Source organism: Colletotrichum godetiae (genome assembly GCF_030913485.1).
Source record: "Colletotrichum godetiae strain CBS 193.32 chromosome Unknown BDP55scaffold_5, whole genome shotgun sequence".
NCBI classification, from domain to species: Eukaryota; Fungi; Ascomycota; class Sordariomycetes; order Glomerellales; family Glomerellaceae; genus Colletotrichum; species Colletotrichum godetiae.
In genome coordinates this window covers 1,243,282-1,260,460 of record NW_026851253.1, presented here as the reverse complement: position 1 = coordinate 1,260,460, position 17,179 = coordinate 1,243,282, and the positions used below count along the sequence as shown (strand labels likewise).

At 52.6% G+C, this 17,179-nt stretch overlaps 7 protein-coding genes across 7 annotated transcripts; 3 read left to right on the top strand and 4 right to left on the bottom strand.

Moving 5' to 3' along the window:
* Positions 1–894: 894 nt before the first annotated feature.
* BDP55DRAFT_543287 (RNA polymerase Rpb3/RpoA insert domain-containing protein) lies at positions 895–2,072 on the top strand (the record flags this gene model as incomplete). The annotated part of the gene is made up of 2 exons (XM_060568395.1): positions 895–942; positions 1,002–2,072. 2 exons carry the CDS (start codon positions 895–897, stop codon positions 2,070–2,072), a joined length of 1,119 nt encoding a protein of 372 aa, XP_060434672.1.
* Positions 2,073–2,171: 99 nt separating this feature from the next.
* Positions 2,172–3,970, bottom strand: BDP55DRAFT_649195 (NEDD8-activating enzyme E1 catalytic subunit). Its single transcript, XM_060573895.1, has 5 exons — positions 3,797–3,970; positions 3,631–3,732; positions 3,568–3,573; positions 3,437–3,516; positions 2,172–3,383 (listed from the first exon to the last, which is right to left on the bottom strand). The coding sequence occupies exons 1-5, from the start codon at positions 3,853–3,855 to the stop codon at positions 2,311–2,313; spliced, it is 1,320 nt and encodes a 439-aa protein (XP_060434671.1). The 5' UTR covers positions 3,856–3,970; the 3' UTR covers positions 2,172–2,310.
* Positions 3,971–4,146: 176 nt separating this feature from the next.
* On the top strand, positions 4,147–7,519 carry BDP55DRAFT_649192 (telomere length regulation protein). Its single transcript, XM_060573894.1, has 3 exons — positions 4,147–5,202; positions 5,268–5,702; positions 5,755–7,519. Exons 1-3 carry the CDS (start codon positions 4,350–4,352, stop codon positions 7,443–7,445), a joined length of 2,979 nt encoding a protein of 992 aa, XP_060434670.1. The 5' UTR covers positions 4,147–4,349; the 3' UTR covers positions 7,446–7,519.
* On the bottom strand, positions 7,520–10,575 carry BDP55DRAFT_649190 (kinase-like domain-containing protein). The gene has a single exon (XM_060573893.1). The coding sequence runs from the start codon at positions 10,342–10,344 to the stop codon at positions 7,705–7,707; it is 2,640 nt and encodes an 879-aa protein (XP_060434669.1). The 5' UTR covers positions 10,345–10,575; the 3' UTR covers positions 7,520–7,704.
* A 43-nt stretch (positions 10,576–10,618) lies between these two features.
* BDP55DRAFT_315230 (uncharacterized protein) lies at positions 10,619–12,033 on the bottom strand. Its single transcript, XM_060566711.1, has 2 exons — positions 11,393–12,033; positions 10,619–11,341 (listed from the first exon to the last, which is right to left on the bottom strand). The coding sequence occupies exons 1-2, from the start codon at positions 11,780–11,782 to the stop codon at positions 10,874–10,876; spliced, it is 858 nt and encodes a 285-aa protein (XP_060434668.1). The 5' UTR covers positions 11,783–12,033; the 3' UTR covers positions 10,619–10,873.
* Positions 12,034–12,360: 327 nt separating this feature from the next.
* On the top strand, positions 12,361–13,896 carry BDP55DRAFT_690743 (NADH dehydrogenase; the record flags this gene model as incomplete). Its single annotated transcript, XM_060576898.1, has 3 exons — positions 12,361–13,017; positions 13,081–13,822; positions 13,880–13,896. 3 exons carry the CDS (start codon positions 12,361–12,363, stop codon positions 13,894–13,896), a joined length of 1,416 nt encoding a protein of 471 aa, XP_060434667.1.
* Positions 13,897–14,058: 162 nt separating this feature from the next.
* Positions 14,059–15,839, bottom strand: BDP55DRAFT_315209 (ubiquinone biosynthesis mono0xygenase COQ6). Its single transcript, XM_060566710.1, has 2 exons — positions 15,571–15,839; positions 14,059–15,516 (listed from the first exon to the last, which is right to left on the bottom strand). Exons 1-2 carry the CDS (start codon positions 15,758–15,760, stop codon positions 14,222–14,224), a joined length of 1,485 nt encoding a protein of 494 aa, XP_060434666.1. The 5' UTR covers positions 15,761–15,839; the 3' UTR covers positions 14,059–14,221.
* Between the last annotated feature and the right edge of the window lie 1,340 nt (positions 15,840–17,179).

The following is a 17,179-nucleotide window of genomic DNA, read 5'->3' as shown; positions in this document are numbered from 1 at the left end:
GGGAAGACTTGTCATCCCAATCTATTGCTCTCTTCCACCTTGCCTTACGAAGAGCAGCCACCTAGTTGACCAAACGTAAGGAAGAGGTAGTACTTGGTTATGTAGCTGTTCCTCCTCAATGTCGATGTATCACCGGCATACTGTCATGATAGGTACTCATAGGTAGACGCACTAGATAGTTGCATTTTCTGGTTGGCAGGTATGCATATAAGGTAGACCATGGCAGTCGAGTGTGCGCATGGGTTCCAAGCCAGATAGTATTGAACTCCTCTTCGTTCACTTGAGAAGATGACTCTGGCATCGCCTAAATCTCTGGAAACAATCTGAAGCCATACAATTGAATGTATGCACACAGTGGCTGGCTACTACGCTCCTTCAGCAAACTTCATCTTCGCCCGCGACAGCCTCATGGTCTGATCCTCAAAGACAGCAACTACCTTAGTATGCTTACGCCTGGTATCGTGTATGATATGTACCTTACGGAAGCCTTCCAGGGATTCAGTAAGGACTTCCAGTGGCGCCGTCTGATGAGGATATAATATTTGAAAGAACCGAATTAGAGACACGCAGATGATTTCACGACAGACAATCGAATTATGTAGATTAAACATCGTGATTTCTCGTGATCCTCATTGACAGGCCGGCCCGTGTAGTTGAGAAATGGTCTCGTACCTTATTCATCATCCGTTGTGACGTCCAATGCCCCACATAGCTTCTCCAGATTTTTTTTCCAGAACGCATTGGGAGTGTAGGGGGGTTGGCATTAACGATCCAGGGGCGTGTACGTAAGCCGCATAGTCTCGGTGTAGATAGAGGGGTCCTCCAAAAAATTATTTTGTCTTTCCATCGATCGCAACTTTTCGCAGTCGCAGTCCAGTCATACCACACACCACAATGGCGCCCTCCTCAACACCGAGTCAAGCCGAGCTGGACAGGCGGAGGGTAAGTCAACACAATTCTTCCTCGAGGCACAATTTTCCCATACTGACGGCTCCTCGCAGATAGTCGGTATCAACAAGGAAACTGTCACCGATGTGACTTCGACAGACTACCCGGGCACCTACGCCGGCGAGGACCACGCCTGGGACCTCGACCGATTCGCCTCCAACTTCCGCGTCCAATTCCACCACAACGCCCAACATGAAGCCTCCTTCTCCCTCATCGGCGTCGACGCCTCCATTGCAAACGCCTTCCGCCGCACCCTCATCGCCGAGATCCCCACCATCGCCATCGAGAACGTCTACATTGAGAACAACACCTCGGTGATCCAGGACGAGGTCCTCGCCCACCGCCTCGGCCTCATCCCCTTCACCGGAAACCCCGAGGGCCTCCATAAGTTCCTGAAATGGTACCGCAAACCTGAGCAGGGCGGCAAGGGCTCCTTCGACTACAACACCGTCCAGCTGCGCCTGCGCATCGAGTGCACCCGCAACCCGGACGCCGCCCCCGGCGAGACGGACCCGGCAAAGGCCTTCCACCACGCGAGCGTCTACGCAAAGGACATTGAGTTCGTCCCCACGGGCCGCCAGGTCGAGTTCTTCTCCGGCGAGGACGCCATCCGCCCCGTCAACCCCGACATCCTCATCGCCAAGCTGCGGCCCGGCCAGTGCATCGAGCTCGACATGCACATGCACAAGGGCGTCGGCTCCGACCACGCAAAATTCTCTCCCGTCGCGACTGCCTCGTACCGTCTAATGCCCACCATCACCATCACGCGGCCAATTCTCGGTCAGGACGCCGACAAGTTTGCCAAGTGCTTCCCGCAAGGCGTCGTCGGCTTCGAAAAGGTCACGAAGAAGGAGGCCGCCGTTGCCGGCAGCGGATACGAGGGTCACGAGGGCGAGAAGAAGGCCGTGGTCAAGGACGCCATGAGGGATACAGTCAGTCGTGAGTGCTTGCGCCACCCCGAATTCGAGGGTAAAGTCAAGCTGGGCCGGGTGCGTGACCACTTCATCTTCTCCATTGAGAGCACAGGACAGTGGGACAGCGACGAATTGTTTTTGGAGTCAGTTAAGCAGTTCAAGACGAGGTGTATCCGTCTTGAGCAGCAGGTCATCAACATGGTTAGATGAAGCATCACTGCACATGTACCATACTTATAGATATCCCGTGTTTCTGGTTTTGCAAGGGCCGGCTGGCAATAGAAAGAAAGAAAAAAGTTCATAATGACACTCGGTTTGATTTTCTAGATTCGTCTAGTCGCTTCGTTTGGTGCGAGCACACTTGATGTGCCATGCCTTTTGACGTTCCCAAAGACACCATCCATGCTATTATCATCATCATCATCCCACGTAAATGCCGAGTGCTGGTCTATGCAGTCTTCTTGAATCGCAAGTAGAAATTGAATTCCAGAGGGAAAGCTGGGTCCGTGACGATGATGTTCTGTCCATCTTCCAGCTCGAGCTCCTTGATGGTCTGTTCGAGGTTGGCCCGGGTCTTTTCCTCCAGACTCGGCGGGAACTGCATGTACAGAGTCTTGTTGGCGGCTCTGAATGAAGGCTTCTTCAACTGCGCCTCGGGACGGACAGCGAACGAGTCCACAAGGTCCTGGAGTGTGCTGTCGGGGTCAACCTCGAGTGGCCGCGACTCTTGTCCACAGACGGGGCAGTCGTCCTTCTTCTCGTGCTTGAAGGTGTATGTGTAGATGCTGTCATTTCCAGAATACATCATGTAGTTTTCCTCCATTCCAAGCGTCGGCGCGGCCGAGCTGGCGAGCTTGAAGGCTTCGTTACAGCATGCTGCCGCGATTATAGCGTTCGTAGACGCAATGGCGGGAATGATGTTCTTGATGACTCCTTGAGTCAAGGCGTATGTGACACCCGTGATGTTGAACTCTTGAGCACGGGTAAGAGCCTTTTGGTATAGCCAGGACACATGTGTAGTGTCGTCCTTGTCCAGCTTTGGGAACGGCTTCTCCTGGTCCCACGCGATTACGTGTGCCCATTCAATGCAGTGCTCTGGTTGTCGGGGAATTGAGGCGATTGTGCAGAGAGGAACAGCGGCTCTCGGTGCGTGCATGTCCAGTTGGCATTCGATACAAGACGTGATCGAAGGGACGATGACTCGGGCCTGGCCCTTGAATCCCTCTGTACCTCCATCAATCATGGGAATCAACGAATCCGGGTCCTCGCCTTCTTCGGCGATTTGTACGAGGGTTGCGTTGATCCATCTGCGGGCTTCGATGCTGTCCAGTCCACAGATGACAAACTGGAACTGTTTGTAGAAGTCCTGACCAAAATCTTGGATGGCACAGTTATGGGCTTTAATGTTGACACCATTGACGCGACGCATGACAAACTGAGCCGCAACCTCGGCCTTGTATTTGCCGACGTCGGACTTTCTGAAGAGGAATTGTCGGTTCAGGTTCGAGATGTCGATAGTATCTGGACCAATGAATGTCAGGTCTTGCCCAGAGCAACGGAAGAGTACGGCGTACCCATATCGATGACATGAATATCCTTGAACTTGGACATGGCCAAGTTCTTCAATATCTCACATCCAAGACCTCCGGCGCCACTTGTATAACGTCAGTCGCAAGATATCGTGTTCGAGGAGGGGATCACCAACATCACCCTACACAAGAATGTGTTAGTAGACAGCATCAACTCATTGGATCATACAATATCATACAAGACCTTGATCTTGTCGAACTGTTCAAAAGCCTCCTCCGTTCCGGCCACATCGGGATCGCTGAAGGGTCCTGGTGTCTTGCGAATATTGTCGAGGTAGGTCCTATACCATGCTGGGATCAGCGACTGGATACGACGACTAACGGCCTGTCGCAGGAGAGACAAACCATCTTTTTCCCTCGTCGACATTATGCGTCGCTACCGGCAATGAGGCTTCGGTGGCCATTGTAAGGGAGAGGTCAAATTGGCTTGAATTTGGAGGGGATGTTAATGGCGGTCACTTTGTTGCTCGTTCCTTCTCAAGCTGGGTGAGCTTCGGGAGGTGGAGGGGCCGACATGACGAGATGCCTGTGTCCGATAAGGCTTAGGTTATCGACAGACTACTTATCGATAAAGGGTTGCGGGCTTCTGTGGGGGTGTCTACAGTACCAGGTGGTGGGGTGCGCCGAAAGATGACCCAAAATTAGGACCCTCACTCTTTGGACTTAGGCCTGTACACCTAGGTATTGGAAGCAACGAACTACCTTACGGATATATTCCTAACAGTCAGAATTTCCATCCGATACTTCAACCACAGATCAAAGCAATCAGAGAAGATCTGCTCGCCAACAACTCGGGACTTCTTCAACCTTTGGGCTGATTCTTCGAGGACTCCATCTTCATTCTGTTACAAAACCATGCAAGCACCATTGTCTCCCACTTGAAAGGGAATCGTCAAGCATGGACGACTTCTTTACCCCGGTCAGCACCACCTACCGCAAGGCAAGGCCAGATGAACTCTCAGCGGAAGATGTAGCCACAAACAACAAGCAGTCCCAATCATCGAAACCGACTGCCACTGAAATCCTCTCAGCAGAACATGCTCTAGAGACTCTGAAGAATCAGCCAAATTATGATACTCTGATTGGAGTCCTCAAGTCCCTCACAGATGGCAGTGTTGCAGCAACAGGCTTCAGGCTTGCGACACCTAGCCCCGAAGCTGCGCAAATTGTTCAGTGTCTCGTCTCGGAGATTGTTCCCAACTACTGGCCTTTGCTCAAAGAGGACGCTGCCGGAGGATCTAGTATACAAGATATTGACAGCCCAAGAGACGTCGAGTTGCTGCTCCGGTGCTTGAGAAGCGTCACGGGTCTCAACGCCATCATCACTCGCATGAAGGCCTTGGTGCAAGAATCCAAGGCGAGCGTCAAAGATGTGAAGCGACCAGATCTGAGCCTAAATTTAAATGTGCTACTCGAGGTCAGCTCAGCGGTGCTGGGCAAGGACGAGTACCTTGCTACACTGTGGATGGCGAGCAGCATTGGACTGGAATCTATGGCGAGAAGACGACCAATGTCGAATGAGTTCATTGCGCTGATAGCTGAAGGACGACTTATTTCAGTCGCAGCAGAGGCAGATGCCATCGCCAACCCGGACAGAATCGGCAAAACCCAATTTTGGATCGCAGACGGGCAACAATACAGCAGGTGGCTGGGTCGAAGTGTCGGGGCGTGGGCGAAGGACGAAATCTTGTCTGAAGATGTGAAGCTCTGTTCGGAAGTTTTCACAAGATCACTTCGCCTGGGTTATTCTGGGAAGTCTACCATCCCCTACGCCATGCAATCGGTAGCTTGAGTCATGTCACTAACAGTTTTGTAGATGCCCTGATGAAGCAGTTCATCGGAGAACTTCTGTTAGGCCCTGAGCAAAGCCGAAACGCGTTCTTCAAGCTCTTTGGCCATTTCTCTCAACTCGAGCAAAAGCGAGTCATCTTTGCTGTTCTCAAGCATTTGTCGGAGGCATTCCTCAACAAGCTAGGCGACGTCGAGCCTCTGAAGCCAAACTCGACGATATCCGCTGCTGCTGGAGTCATCGAGAAAATGGTCGCTGGCGAAGAAAGTCGTAAAACACATCTCATCTCTTGGTTGACCAGCTCAACTGGTGCCGGCCTGGGCGATGGCATAGGTATCAGGCGCGCAGTCATGGCGGCGCTTGCACAGGACAAAGAATGCGTCACCCTTGTGTTTGAGAAGAGCCTTCACCAGTTCGGCGATCAGCTATACATCAAGCACTCCCCGATCATGCAACAACAAGGTACTATGTTCTCACCCGTATCACCCTCAAACACTTGCTGACCAGAATGAAGCCCATGCTCAGGTCCTCCTCCTTAGCACCAGTTATGTCAATAAGCTCTCGTCTCTGAAGCTCAAAATGCTCATGCGATCTTCAAGCTACCTTAATACCGTGTCCAACCGGATCGGTGCCTCACAAGAGAGGGCTAGATTCTTGGGTATGGCAGTGGGCGAGGCCCTCTCAAGCCTCATCGACGGCGGTGATAAGAAGCTGGATTTCAAAATGGAGGAAATGGCAACGGATGAAGCCCAGTTCTACAAAGATCTCGCCAAAACGCTAGACAGTGCCGGACCTATTGACCTGTTGATCACCACTATCGAGGAGAAACAAAAGAGACAGCCGCAACCACCAGTTCCCTCCCGCCGAAAGCCAGTACCAAAACCCAAGCAAACAGCCGCGCCCTCAAAGTTCATCATCCAAGAGGTCTCAGATTCTGAAAGCGAGGACGAGGACCTCGTACCCTACGCCAAGCCCCCCGACGATGCAGAAGACTCAGACGAAGATGCCACGCTCATCCGTCGCGACAAGCCGAAGGCCCCAGTCTACATTCGCGATCTCATAGCCTACCTTCGCGACACTGATAACTACGACAAGCAGAAATTGGCCCTCACCACGGCCCCGCCCCTGATCCGCCGCAAGGCAAACTTTGGCACGGAGGTCTCCTCCCATGCAGACGAGCTCGCCACGCTTCTTGTCGGTCTACAGGACAAGTTTGAGATTGAAAATTTCCACAACCTTCTTCTTCAGGGTATGATAGCCATCGTTGCAGCACAGCCCCAGAAAATGGGACAGTGGTTCGCAAAGACCTTCTTTGACGGCGACTACTCTATTTCCCAGCGTGCCTCGATCCTTATCGTCCTCGGCCTCAGCGCTCGTGAGCTCGCCGGCTTCGACACCTCAGAATACGCGGCCGCCGCCTCGTTCCCCTCTAAACGCCTCCCGGAGAAGATGGAAGCGCTCTACCTCGACGTGTCCACCGCCCAAGCCCGCCTTGCATCCTCGTCAAACCTGAAGGCCATCCCCGCCAACGCCCTCGACACCATCGCCGACTCTTTAACATCCTCCTTCTTAGCCCCAATCGCCGCCAACGCAGCAGACGCAACAACGGGACCAGGCGTCCTCAAGCTCTCAACCTTCACCTCCCGTCTCCCCTCAAAATCCACCAAGAAACCCGGCATCCGCTCCATCCCCAACACAACGGCCACCCTCCTCGCCACCTCCTTCTTCTTCCCTTTAACGGCCCGCTTCCAACACGCCCTGCGCTCCCACTCGGCCCGCTCAGTCATCTTCATCCAACCCTACCTACTCCCCCTCTACCTCAAGACCCTAGCCGTGCTCGTCCACGCCGCGGGCCCCGCGACGCTCGCCCTCCCGCAGATGACGGCCGAACTCTGGGATCTTCTGCTAGGCATCCGCGCCCACGTCAACGGCGACGTGCCCGGCACGCACGCGCTGCTCATCGCGCTGGCGGCTATGCTCGAGGTCAATGAGGCGTCTGACATGCGGCGGCTGTGCGAGGCGCATCCGCGCGAGGTCGTCGAGACGCAGGAGTGGGTTAGCGGTGTCTTTAACGGCACGCGGGGCGAAGATGGCGGGGAGGAGAATAATGTCAAGATGCTCTCTGCCGCGGTGCTCATCAAGCTGCAGGAGGCAACGGAGAAGTACCGGGCCTTACTTCTGGGTGACATGATAGGTTTCTCATAGAGTACGATAGAACAGGCAGAGACAGTCTCAAAAGGGAATCCATGTTATTGTAAATAACCATATCTGACGTGGGCCTTCTCGCTCAAAACAAAAATTGCCCATGCCAACCTAGCATCCAACTCAGAGTAGTCATACATGTCCTTCCTCAATAGTCCATACACCTCCAACGCCAATGCTCCATAACTACATAAGTAGATCCTCGCCGTATTTTCGTACTGCTTCCCAAGCGTATAAAACAAAGCCAAACATATCAACCCCCTCACGTGGATTCACCCATCAGGTCCTGCCTTCCGCCCTTACGCACTGGGAGCGTCGACAGATACTGGTTCGCGTGGCTCAAATGCTCACCCAGACTCATCGCCATTCTCCTCAGCTCTTCCTTCACGGCGTCTGCGCTCGCTGAACCTTGCATGACCTCCACAGATGGCGGCGCTGGTGGGGGAGGCAGAGGAAGAGTGCCGCTGTCCCGGTTCCCTACTGATCGCGGGATACCTGGCGGCAGGGCTGGCTGGGCGGCCTGCTGTGGAGTCAGATACTCGGGGTCGGAATAGTCGGCACTATTGACGCTGTTGAAGGAGCGATGCGTATTGAGTCGCAGCCCACCCTGACCGTTGGGCCGAACGGTGGCACCAGGCTCAGCTAGGGAGAGGTCGACGAGGCTTAGTTGATCGTCGTCTTTGGGAGCGCGTGAGGCGAAATCCGAATCGTCTGAGACGTAGATTGATGGTTCTCGGTTTGATGTTGGTACATAAAGAGACGGCTCCCTGTTCGATGTCGGAACATAAAGGGATGGCTCTCGGTTTGACATGGGCACGTAAAGAGAAGCATGGCGCTCCAGGTCGAAAGGGTTTGCCATTCCCATCTCTGAGCCGCTGACAGATGCGACATCTGAGTTTGCCGTTGAAGGGCGAGTTAGCTCCGGCATGGGGTCGGCCAAGCCCATGTCGAGGTCGATCAAGCTACCAGTCGATACACGGTTATTCATGTTACTGGGAGGCGGAACCATAAGTTCATCCATATCGGCCAAGCCCATGTCGAGGTCGATTAAGCTCCCCGTGGACTCTCTGTTGTTCATCTGTGAGCCAGGCCGGGGAACCATCAAGTCGCCGCCATAGTTAGGAGCTGGGACAGGATCGGTCTGGTGGTGGAACATTTGCGGGCGCGAGGCAGAGCTGGGTCCCGAAGGGTTATCCCATGAGGGCCTATCTTCGTGGAAGGGTCGGTCTTCGTTGAAGGGGAACCTCGACATTTCCGGGTTCGCGGAAGCCGGAGGCGCCATTGAAGGAAACTTCCAGTCCTGTGTCCTTCTGTTCGGGTTCAGATCCGCCGGGTCGCTCGAAGGTGCTTTGCTGAAGTCTGGCTCGTCGCCCATGTGATAATCGACAGATACGCGTGGTGCGCCGGCTCTGATGGTGTTCATATCCACAAAGTTGGACAGATCACCGCCGTGAAGTGAAGCGTCTAGGTCGATGAGCGATTCTCTCACTGCTGTTGACTGGAGTGAATCGTCTCGCAACGGAAGATCTGAAGTTGGTGGAGGGATTGGCCTGCCATAGTATGCCCGGGAGTTGTCTTCATAGTTGGATATGGTGTTCGGGTCAAACACTTTCTCTAAAGGAGCCTTCATGGCGGCAAGTTGCTGAGGTGGCGGTCTACGCCGCGACTTCGGCTTGGATCGAGACATGTCGTCCAGAAGCATAGGGTCGAATTCCACGTTTGAGCCGTACACATCGTAGACTGCCTGAGTATCCGTATCTTGGAAGACCTGTTGGTCAAACGCCATTGTTGTGCTGAAAGTCCATTCGTCGTTGGCCATCGCAGTGGATGAGAAATCGGACTCATCCATGCCAGACATGCCCTGGGCTCCTCCAGGAGCAAATAGTGATTTACGGCTGCCACCTTGAGACTCCCAAAGCTTGAATCCTCTCACTAGTAATGCTAGTGATGCTGCCGGGTATTCTTGGGTCGAGTTGGCGATATAAGGGTGGTTTTGTACTTCTTCAATTGTCGGTCGCTTGGTCGGATCCTCCTCCAAACAGTAGGCGACCAAATGCTTCAGTCGGTCGGAGTACTGGTCGCCCTCCAATCTAGGCGTGTGTGCCTTGATGTAATTTCCAAGCTGATATACGTCGACGCCTGCCATGACGTTTGGCGGTAAGCCAGAAGCAATCTCAAAAACCATGGAGCCGAATGCCCAAATGTCCACCTCTGTTCCATACGATGTTGACTGATCAAAAAGTTCAGGAGCCATCCAGTGAGGGGTTCCGATGAAGGTCGATCGCTTGTCAAATTTCGTCTCAATGACACCGGCCACTCCGAAATCGCAAAGTTGCACTCCGCCAGCCTCAGTAACTAGAACATTGGCGCACTTGATATCGCGGTGAATGATGCCTTGCCGATGAACCCAGAAGACGGCTTCAGAGACCTCTCTGAGAATTGGGATGATCCACTTCTCTTGCAGACCACCGGGGGCGGTCGGCTTCATGAGTGTTGCCACACTTCCTCCAGCGCAGTATTCCGTGATCATCCACATGGATTGGCCGACGGGCAATGCGTCGATGACATGATTGATGTTCCTTGCGCCGCTGTCACTGAGAAGCTTCAAAGCGTTGACCTCGGCCAAAAATTCCTTGAAGGTGTCGGCAAGCTTGGGGTTGACGGTGTCGCTCTCTTCAATGTCGATGATTTTGACCGCAACAAGCATGCTAGTGTTGATGTCGGTTGCTTTATAGACGCGACCGAAACTTCCCTTGCCAATGAGTTCATTGAGAAGATATGGCGGCTTATCCTGTCCAGCTTTGGCCACCTCATCGTCCACCGCCGCTTGCATCTTTTTCGCATCTTCGAGGGCCTTCTGCTTCGTCACCGAGAAGTCGGGGCCTCTGACTTGGAGTGACATCTTGGGCGAGTTGCGACCGTTGAGGCGGCCTGGAGAACTGCGTGCTTCTCTCTCAGGTCAATGAAAATAACAAATCCGATCAAACAGCGGTCGAAGACTGACAGCCCAGTTCCCTATGCATTCAATGCTGAGATTGCCGATTAGGGCTAGATGTTGTGAGAAGTTGCGGTATTCATTGAGGTTGGGTTGTACGCATACTGCAATCTGATACGTCCAAGTTCGGGTCAAACACAGGGGGTGAGGTTGCGAGCACGGTGAGAGTGGCAGGTACTGGGGTCATTTCCAGCCAATCACTGATAGCAGACCATAGCCCAGTGTATGCAACTAAGCCATTATATGACAAAGCAGTATATCGATGTACCCATCTCATTCAAGGCAGATGGATTCTTCATTCTCTTAATTCAGCACATTCAAGCAGCACCTGGTTTCATATAAATGTGCTAGCTTGGTATCGTCGTGTAAGGTGGTAGGTTGTATCTTGGCCCGTGGCTGGTCTCGAAGTAGTAGAACATCCTTTTGGACTTACACCTCACAGCCAGCCAGACAACCAGCCAGTCTTCTTCCCCTCCGTCTTCCCTTCAGGCTTCCCCTCAGACTTCCCCTCGGTCTCGTTTGTTCTGGTCTTGTACGCCCTGGGACTCTCAAAGTCACTTGCCTTGCCATTCCAGATTCCAAGCTTCTTCGCCTTAGCCTTGGCCTCGGCAGCTTTGTATGCCTCTTCGGCCCCTCCCCATTCAACTCCCGTCTTCGCTTCATATGTCGTCGCTAACCCAAGCTTCAACATCTCCAATCCGACGTCCTTCTTGAACAGAAACGGTCTTATATACACTGTTGCAACGACACGTTCATATTGGTCGCGCCTGTGAAGTCGAGTCCAGACACGTTTGTTGAGTATGTAACCCCTAAGCCATTGCAGTGCTTCTGCCGCACCTGGCTGCCCCGGCCGGCCAAAGTGCGCGCCCTCGGGAGCATCAATACCAGCCATCCGTACGGGTATCTGCAATGAGAATCAGCACCAAGTCTCACACATGCAAAGAGTTGCACTCACTGTCTTCCCCTTGAGTGCGGCTCTCGTATTGGGCACCCTCCTCAGCCAATCCCAGCCTGCAAGTCTGCCGCCTGGTGTATGAAACAGGTGAAAGTTATCTCCATCTCCCACGCTGGTCACTCGCCCCAGAAGAGTTCGCTTCCTGAAAAGCTCTGGCTGGATGTGGTTTGTCGTTGGGAATCTCCGCAATCGTGTTTGATAAAACATGAAAGCTGCTAATGATGCGACGGATGTCAGGAAAACAGGAGCCCATTCTTTAGCAGCCGACAATGGCGGCTCAGGAGTCGGCAATAGGTCGTTCCATGATGTTGACTTGGCGCGCGCATCATTTTCTGACCTGCTCGGGGTGAGTTCTTTCCCTGAGCTGGAAGAGCTGAACGGCCATGGCATTTTCGAGGACTCCTGGTGGAGTACTGAACCTACACACGTTCACCGGCGGTGAGGTAACGAGCGAGGAATTGTCTGGAGCTTCACATCAGCTGTTACAGTCTGCGCAAGCCATGAAAAAAGCCAAGAGTTGGTGAACCCTTGATTGCAACATAATTGACACTGGGACTGCCAGTGATTGATGTGCTATGCATCCGTAAGGCAAGTCTAAATGAGAGAACAGTTACTTACCTCGTATGACAACAGCTGCAGCTTGAGACTAGTTTGTGAGAGAGCTGCAACTCAATTGAGTCCACATCCATGTAGCATAAGCCGTGTGCGATACAGTACGTACTGTACCGTCTGGCACCTTCAAGGGCTGCGGCAAAACCGTGCTCCGCTGAGCCAATCAGCGAAGGCCCATTTTGAATTGATGCGTTCGAGCTTTCGGGACATGACGGCCACACTACACACTTTCGAAGGCGAATCCCTCTATCCAACCTAGCCGGCCCTCAGCCCATTGGCATAATAAAGGAGGCTCAATTGGAGGCAGCACATCTCCTTGACCTCTTTTGAAGCCGTCTCTCCACTCTACAATCGCCATGTCAGGCCTCTACCGACTTGCTGGCCACAGCGCCAAGAGGTTATGTCTGCGCCCGGCAGCAGTCACCTCCTTCGCCGCCCGCCCGTTCTCGACGACCTCCCTGCGCCGATACGCCGATGCCTCCCCCGAATACCAAGGAACCCGCCTCACTCAAGTCTCGACCGACTTCTCCCGCGCCGAGGACCACTACAGCTTGACGCCGCCGAAGGACCAGGACACAACGCCTGAGGAGTCTGTCGAGGACCGAAAGATCCGCCACTATACCGTCAACTTCGGTCCCCAGCATCCTGCCGCCCACGGTGTGTTGCGTCTGATTCTCGAGCTCAATGGCGAGGAGATTATTAGAGCCGACCCTCACGTCGGTCTGCTTCACAGAGGTACAGAGAAGCTTTGCGAGTACAAGACGTATCTCCAAGCCCTTCCCTACTTCGACCGTCTCGACTACGTTTCCATGATGACAAACGAGCAATGTTTCGCCCTTGCCGTTGAGAAGCTTCTCAACGTCGAGATTCCCGACCGTGCCAAGTGGATTCGCACCCTATTCGGCGAGCTCACCCGTGTCCTGAACCACCTCATGTCTGTTCTGTCACACGCCATGGACGTTGGTGCTTTGACGCCTTTCCTGTGGGGTTTCGAGGAGCGTGAGAAGCTCATGGTAAGTTGGGAGAAACAATAAAGGGGGGTCGTGCGATTTCCGGCTAACCCGCGTGTCTGTCAGGAATTCTACGAGCGTGTCTCCGGTGCCCGTCTCCACGCCGCCTACGTACGTCCCGGTGGTGTCCACCAGGACATCCCGGTCGGTCTTCTCGACGATATCTACCAATGGGCCACCCAGTTCGGTGACCGCATTGACGAGACCGAGGAGATGTTGACGGACAACCGTATCTGGATCCAGCGTCTCCAGGGCGTTGGTGTGGTCTCTGCCGCCGAGGCTCTCAACCTCTCCTTCACCGGTGTTATGTTGCGTGGTTCCGGTGTCCCCTGGGATATCCGCAAGAGCCAGCCTTACGATGCCTACGGCGAGGTGGAGTTTGACGTCCCCGTCGGTGTCCGCGGTGACTGCTACGACAGATACCTTTGCCGTATGGAGGAGTTTAGACAGTCCCTGCGCATCATTCACCAGTGCCTCAACAAGATGCCCGCTGGCCCCGTTCGCGTCGAGGACTACAAGATCTCGCCCCCTCCCCGCGCTGCCATGAAGGAGAACATGGAGGCCCTCATCCACCACTTCCTTCTCTACACCAAGGGTTACACTGTGCCCCCTGGTGAGACCTACTCCGCTATCGAGGCCCCCAAGGGCGAGATGGGTGTCTTTGTCGTCAGTGACGGCAGCGAGAGACCTTACCGCGTCCACATCAGAGCGCCTGGTTTCGCTCACTTGGGCGGCTTTGACCACGTTTCCAAGGGTCACATGCTTGCTGACGCTGTGGCGGTTATCGGTACGATGGATTTGGTGTTCGGTAAGTCTACTTCCTTCGATGATGCTTTAATACCGCAGATTGCTAATTATACCGCAGGTGAGGTTGATCGGTAAAGGGTGTATCAGAGGATGGATATCAAAATGACTTTTGAGGAACTTCTTTCCTTTTGTGTACTTGTAGAGTGAAGAGACAGAGCGCCGACGTATATACCGCATTGTTCTCTTTTCTAGAAGAATTTCGTACAGACCATGGCATGCAAAATGTCTCTGGTCTACGTTCACTGAATAAGCTTTCTTATGAATTTTGATCAAGTGGTTGGCATTGGCCGTGAGTTGATATTGAGACTAAAGACACAGGTGGTCTGACTTCTTTACGCAGGTCCGGCTTTTTGGGTTGGTGATACAGCATTTTGGGGTTGAAATACATAATGTACAAGTTCTAAAAGAGCTTGGCGCCAGTAGTTGAGGCTTGGTCCATGAAGAACTTCTTCAAGGGGCCCAGAGCATTCACGGCGCTAAGGCCTAGAGATCGCAATGGTACGAGGGGCCCGCTCTCTACAGAGTACAGCTTGTGAAGTTTGTCGCATACGCCCAGCACGATGTGGTTCGCAACGTAACGCTCCGCATTGTACGCCTCAAGTGAAAGTGTCGTTCCCAGGTCCTGGCCGGTGGAAACGGCTGTCTCAATAGTCTTGACCAGACTTTGAACGTCTCCCTGACCCTGGTTCAAGCCTTGCCCGGCTAGGGGGTGGATAGTGTGTGCTGCGTCGCCAACAAGGGCGATGCGCTCGGCAGTGTAAGTGTCTGCGTGTCGCATCTTGAGCGGGAAAGACGCAACGGTGCCCTCCTGGACTCCAACAACCTGCTGAGGAATCGCACGGTGATCGAAAGGAGTATGCCCCAGCCTCCAAGCAACCTCCTCAGACTGGCCAGACTCCTGCTTGTGCATAAACTCCAGGTCAACAGGGCTCAGTCGGAAGGCAGCGTTGACCATGGAAATGAAGTCTTTCGGCGAGAGGCTCTTCAAGAGCGCGGCATTGGCAGGCGTTGTTGACCATACCAGCGTCGAGTAGTTCCCAGGCATCGGCAACATTGCCACAGGGCCAGTGGGCAAGAAGCGCTGATAGGCGATCTTGTTATGTTCCCCGCCCCATCCCTCACCCTCCAGCTGAAGCGTCGCAACAACGCCATGTCTGCCATAGTCCCAGCCCTGCGCCTTTATGCCGGCAAAGGTCCTCACTGGGCTGTTCGCGCCGTCAGCTCCGACCAGCAGTCTTGCGTGGAGCTGCTTTCCGCCTGACAAGTGGACAACAGGCCATTGCGTCAGGTCCAAGTCCTCCGTTTCCTCTCCGAAGCTGATATTCTCGACCTTTGCATTGTCGAATACTGAGACTCCGCCAAGCTCCTCCAGGCGCCTGAGGAGACCAGAGGTCAAATTGAGGTTCTCGCACATGTAGGCGATTGTCTTCCCCGGCGCCGATCCCGCTGGCCAGTCGAATTCGATTCTTGCGCCGCTCACACCATCCCAAACCTGCATTTCGTTGTAATCTTGGACACGGTTACGCTTAATGTGGCTCCATGCTCCAATCGTATTGAGGTATTGTGCTGAGGTCGGGGTGAGGGAACTGCATCGATTCGAAAACTTGTCGGCCGGGAGGTTCCACGCGCGGATCTTGGAGAGGTCTTGAGCTTCGACGAGTGCTACTCTGAGACGGGATGTGACTGGATTGGCACCTAGAACATGTTAGTTCCTCTCGGTAAGTCCAAACATTGTCGATTGTAGCATACGGAGAGCGCTCAGAAGACTCAAGCCTGCCGGTCCACCTCCCACGCAAACGACATCATATATGTCTGGCTCAGATGCTGACGATGTTGCGCCTACACTCGCATAGGATCGGCGGGCCTGGGTCTGAAACTTCCGTGTGCAAGACCTGCAGACTGAACGATTCCCTGCCAAGAGGGCTCTGGTGGTCGCCATTTTGTTCAAGCCGTCAAAAGGCGGGTTCCTGGCGGTTCGCTGAGGTTGACATCACATAGAACGAATGATCAGTCAAAATGATGGGCAAGCTTAGAATAATTCGCCACACTAAGCCACATGTCTGTACAAGCTCAAGTGTGGCTGGAAAAGGACCCCGCGAGCCCATGCTCCCCCATCCCCCCTGCAATACGGAGGTGCGTCTCAATAGTCCTTGCAGTCGCTGCCAAGCCCCAGACCCACAATTACTGCCCATCTGAACCAATAAGAGCCTAGGGATTGATCTTGACCTACTTTACTTACTTTCCCCCCAGCACTACCCATAGTAACGATTTTACCCCATACACCGCCATTATAATACTACTACTAATCCTATAATAATATCAAAACCGCTAAATCGCTATTTACTACGCTACTCTTTTTTCCTCAGTATAGATCCTAAAATACCGATAAAAAAAAAGCTAGATCTAGGCGTTAGGGTAGTAATTTTTGCTCTATAAAATCGACTTATTAGGTAGACTGCTAAATAGGTCTCTTAGGCTCTAGAAATTCCAGTTCGAACTATTTACGACGTTCTTACCCGTACAAAAAAGAATAGATTCGACCTAACTACTCCTACCTTCTTGATTAAGCCCGCCTATTATAAAGATACCCCCCAAAGTGGCCGTCTAACTAAATAGACGAAAAAAGTCAACGATATCGTTATCCGCAAAGTCTACCGTAACCAATATAGGCATAAAAAGAACTATATTAATATTACTAGGGACTTATTAAAGGACGAGGGCGTTAACGTATCTATAATGACTATTTAGTAAATCCTTCGTTGCTATAGCTTCTATAAGACTAAACTAACCTGTAAACCAAGCTTAATAAAAAGGATACGGTAAAAGCGACTTAAATAGTGCCTCGACCACCAATACTAGACCCTCAACAATTAAAAATAGGTTGTATAGTTAGACGAAACCGCGGTTACCCTTAACTACCGCCGTAGTAATTATAAGCTCTAGTATCACCTAAACAAGGCCTATTCTAGGCAATATATACGAGAAAGGTAGAAAGGTTATTCCGAATTCATATTTTAAGGGTCTTTCTTATATAATTCGAAAGGGCCGTACTACTATTAGATTCCCGAGACTGCTACTAAGAGGAAAGCTATCGATGCAGTAATTACCGAGCTTAACGTAAAGCTCGAGCCCGTTCGACGTCAATAATGGGAACTCGAGAGTAATATAGAGCAAATAGGCTTATAAAACTAACCGGGCCGTAAGCCCTAATTCAATTAAAATATAAAGTCGGGTAAGTTAATACGGAACGGCAAGGGCGGAATTAACTAGTATAGATACTGCAAAAAGATCCTATTACCTAAATTATTCCCTTATATTAAAGGATTACCTAGTAATCTAATTATATAAGAGGACAAGG

Bases quoted from the DNA above. Each gene is read 5' to 3' on its own strand.
- BDP55DRAFT_649195 (XM_060573895.1), bottom strand. From the start codon at position 3,855: ATGGCCACCGAAGCCTCATTGCCGGTAGCGACGCATAATGTCGACGAG. The intron at 3,733-3,796 runs GTTTGTCTCTCC...AGCATGGTATAG, and splicing joins GTCGACGAGGGAAAAAGATG to GACCTACCTCGACAATATTC. The intron at 3,384-3,436 runs GTACGCCGTACT...TCATTGGTCCAG, and splicing joins TATTCATGTCATCGATATGG to ATACTATCGACATCTCGAAC.
- BDP55DRAFT_649192 (XM_060573894.1), top strand. From the start codon at position 4,350: ATGGACGACTTCTTTACCCCGGTCAGCACCACCTACCGCAAGGCAAGG. The intron at 5,203-5,267 runs GGAAGTCTACCA...ACAGTTTTGTAG, and splicing joins ACTTCGCCTGGGTTATTCTG to ATGCCCTGATGAAGCAGTTC. The intron at 5,703-5,754 runs GTACTATGTTCT...ACCAGAATGAAG, and splicing joins CCCGATCATGCAACAACAAG to CCCATGCTCAGGTCCTCCTC.
- BDP55DRAFT_649190 (XM_060573893.1), bottom strand. From the start codon at position 10,344: ATGTCACTCCAAGTCAGAGGCCCCGACTTCTCGGTGACGAAGCAGAAG.
- BDP55DRAFT_315230 (XM_060566711.1), bottom strand. From the start codon at position 11,782: ATGCCATGGCCGTTCAGCTCTTCCAGCTCAGGGAAAGAACTCACCCCG. The intron at 11,342-11,392 runs GTGAGTGCAACT...TTCTCATTGCAG, and splicing joins CCGCACTCAAGGGGAAGACA to ATACCCGTACGGATGGCTGG.
- BDP55DRAFT_315209 (XM_060566710.1), bottom strand. From the start codon at position 15,760: ATGGCGACCACCAGAGCCCTCTTGGCAGGGAATCGTTCAGTCTGCAGG. The intron at 15,517-15,570 runs GTATGCTACAAT...AACATGTTCTAG, and splicing joins GAGTCTTCTGAGCGCTCTCC to GTGCCAATCCAGTCACATCC.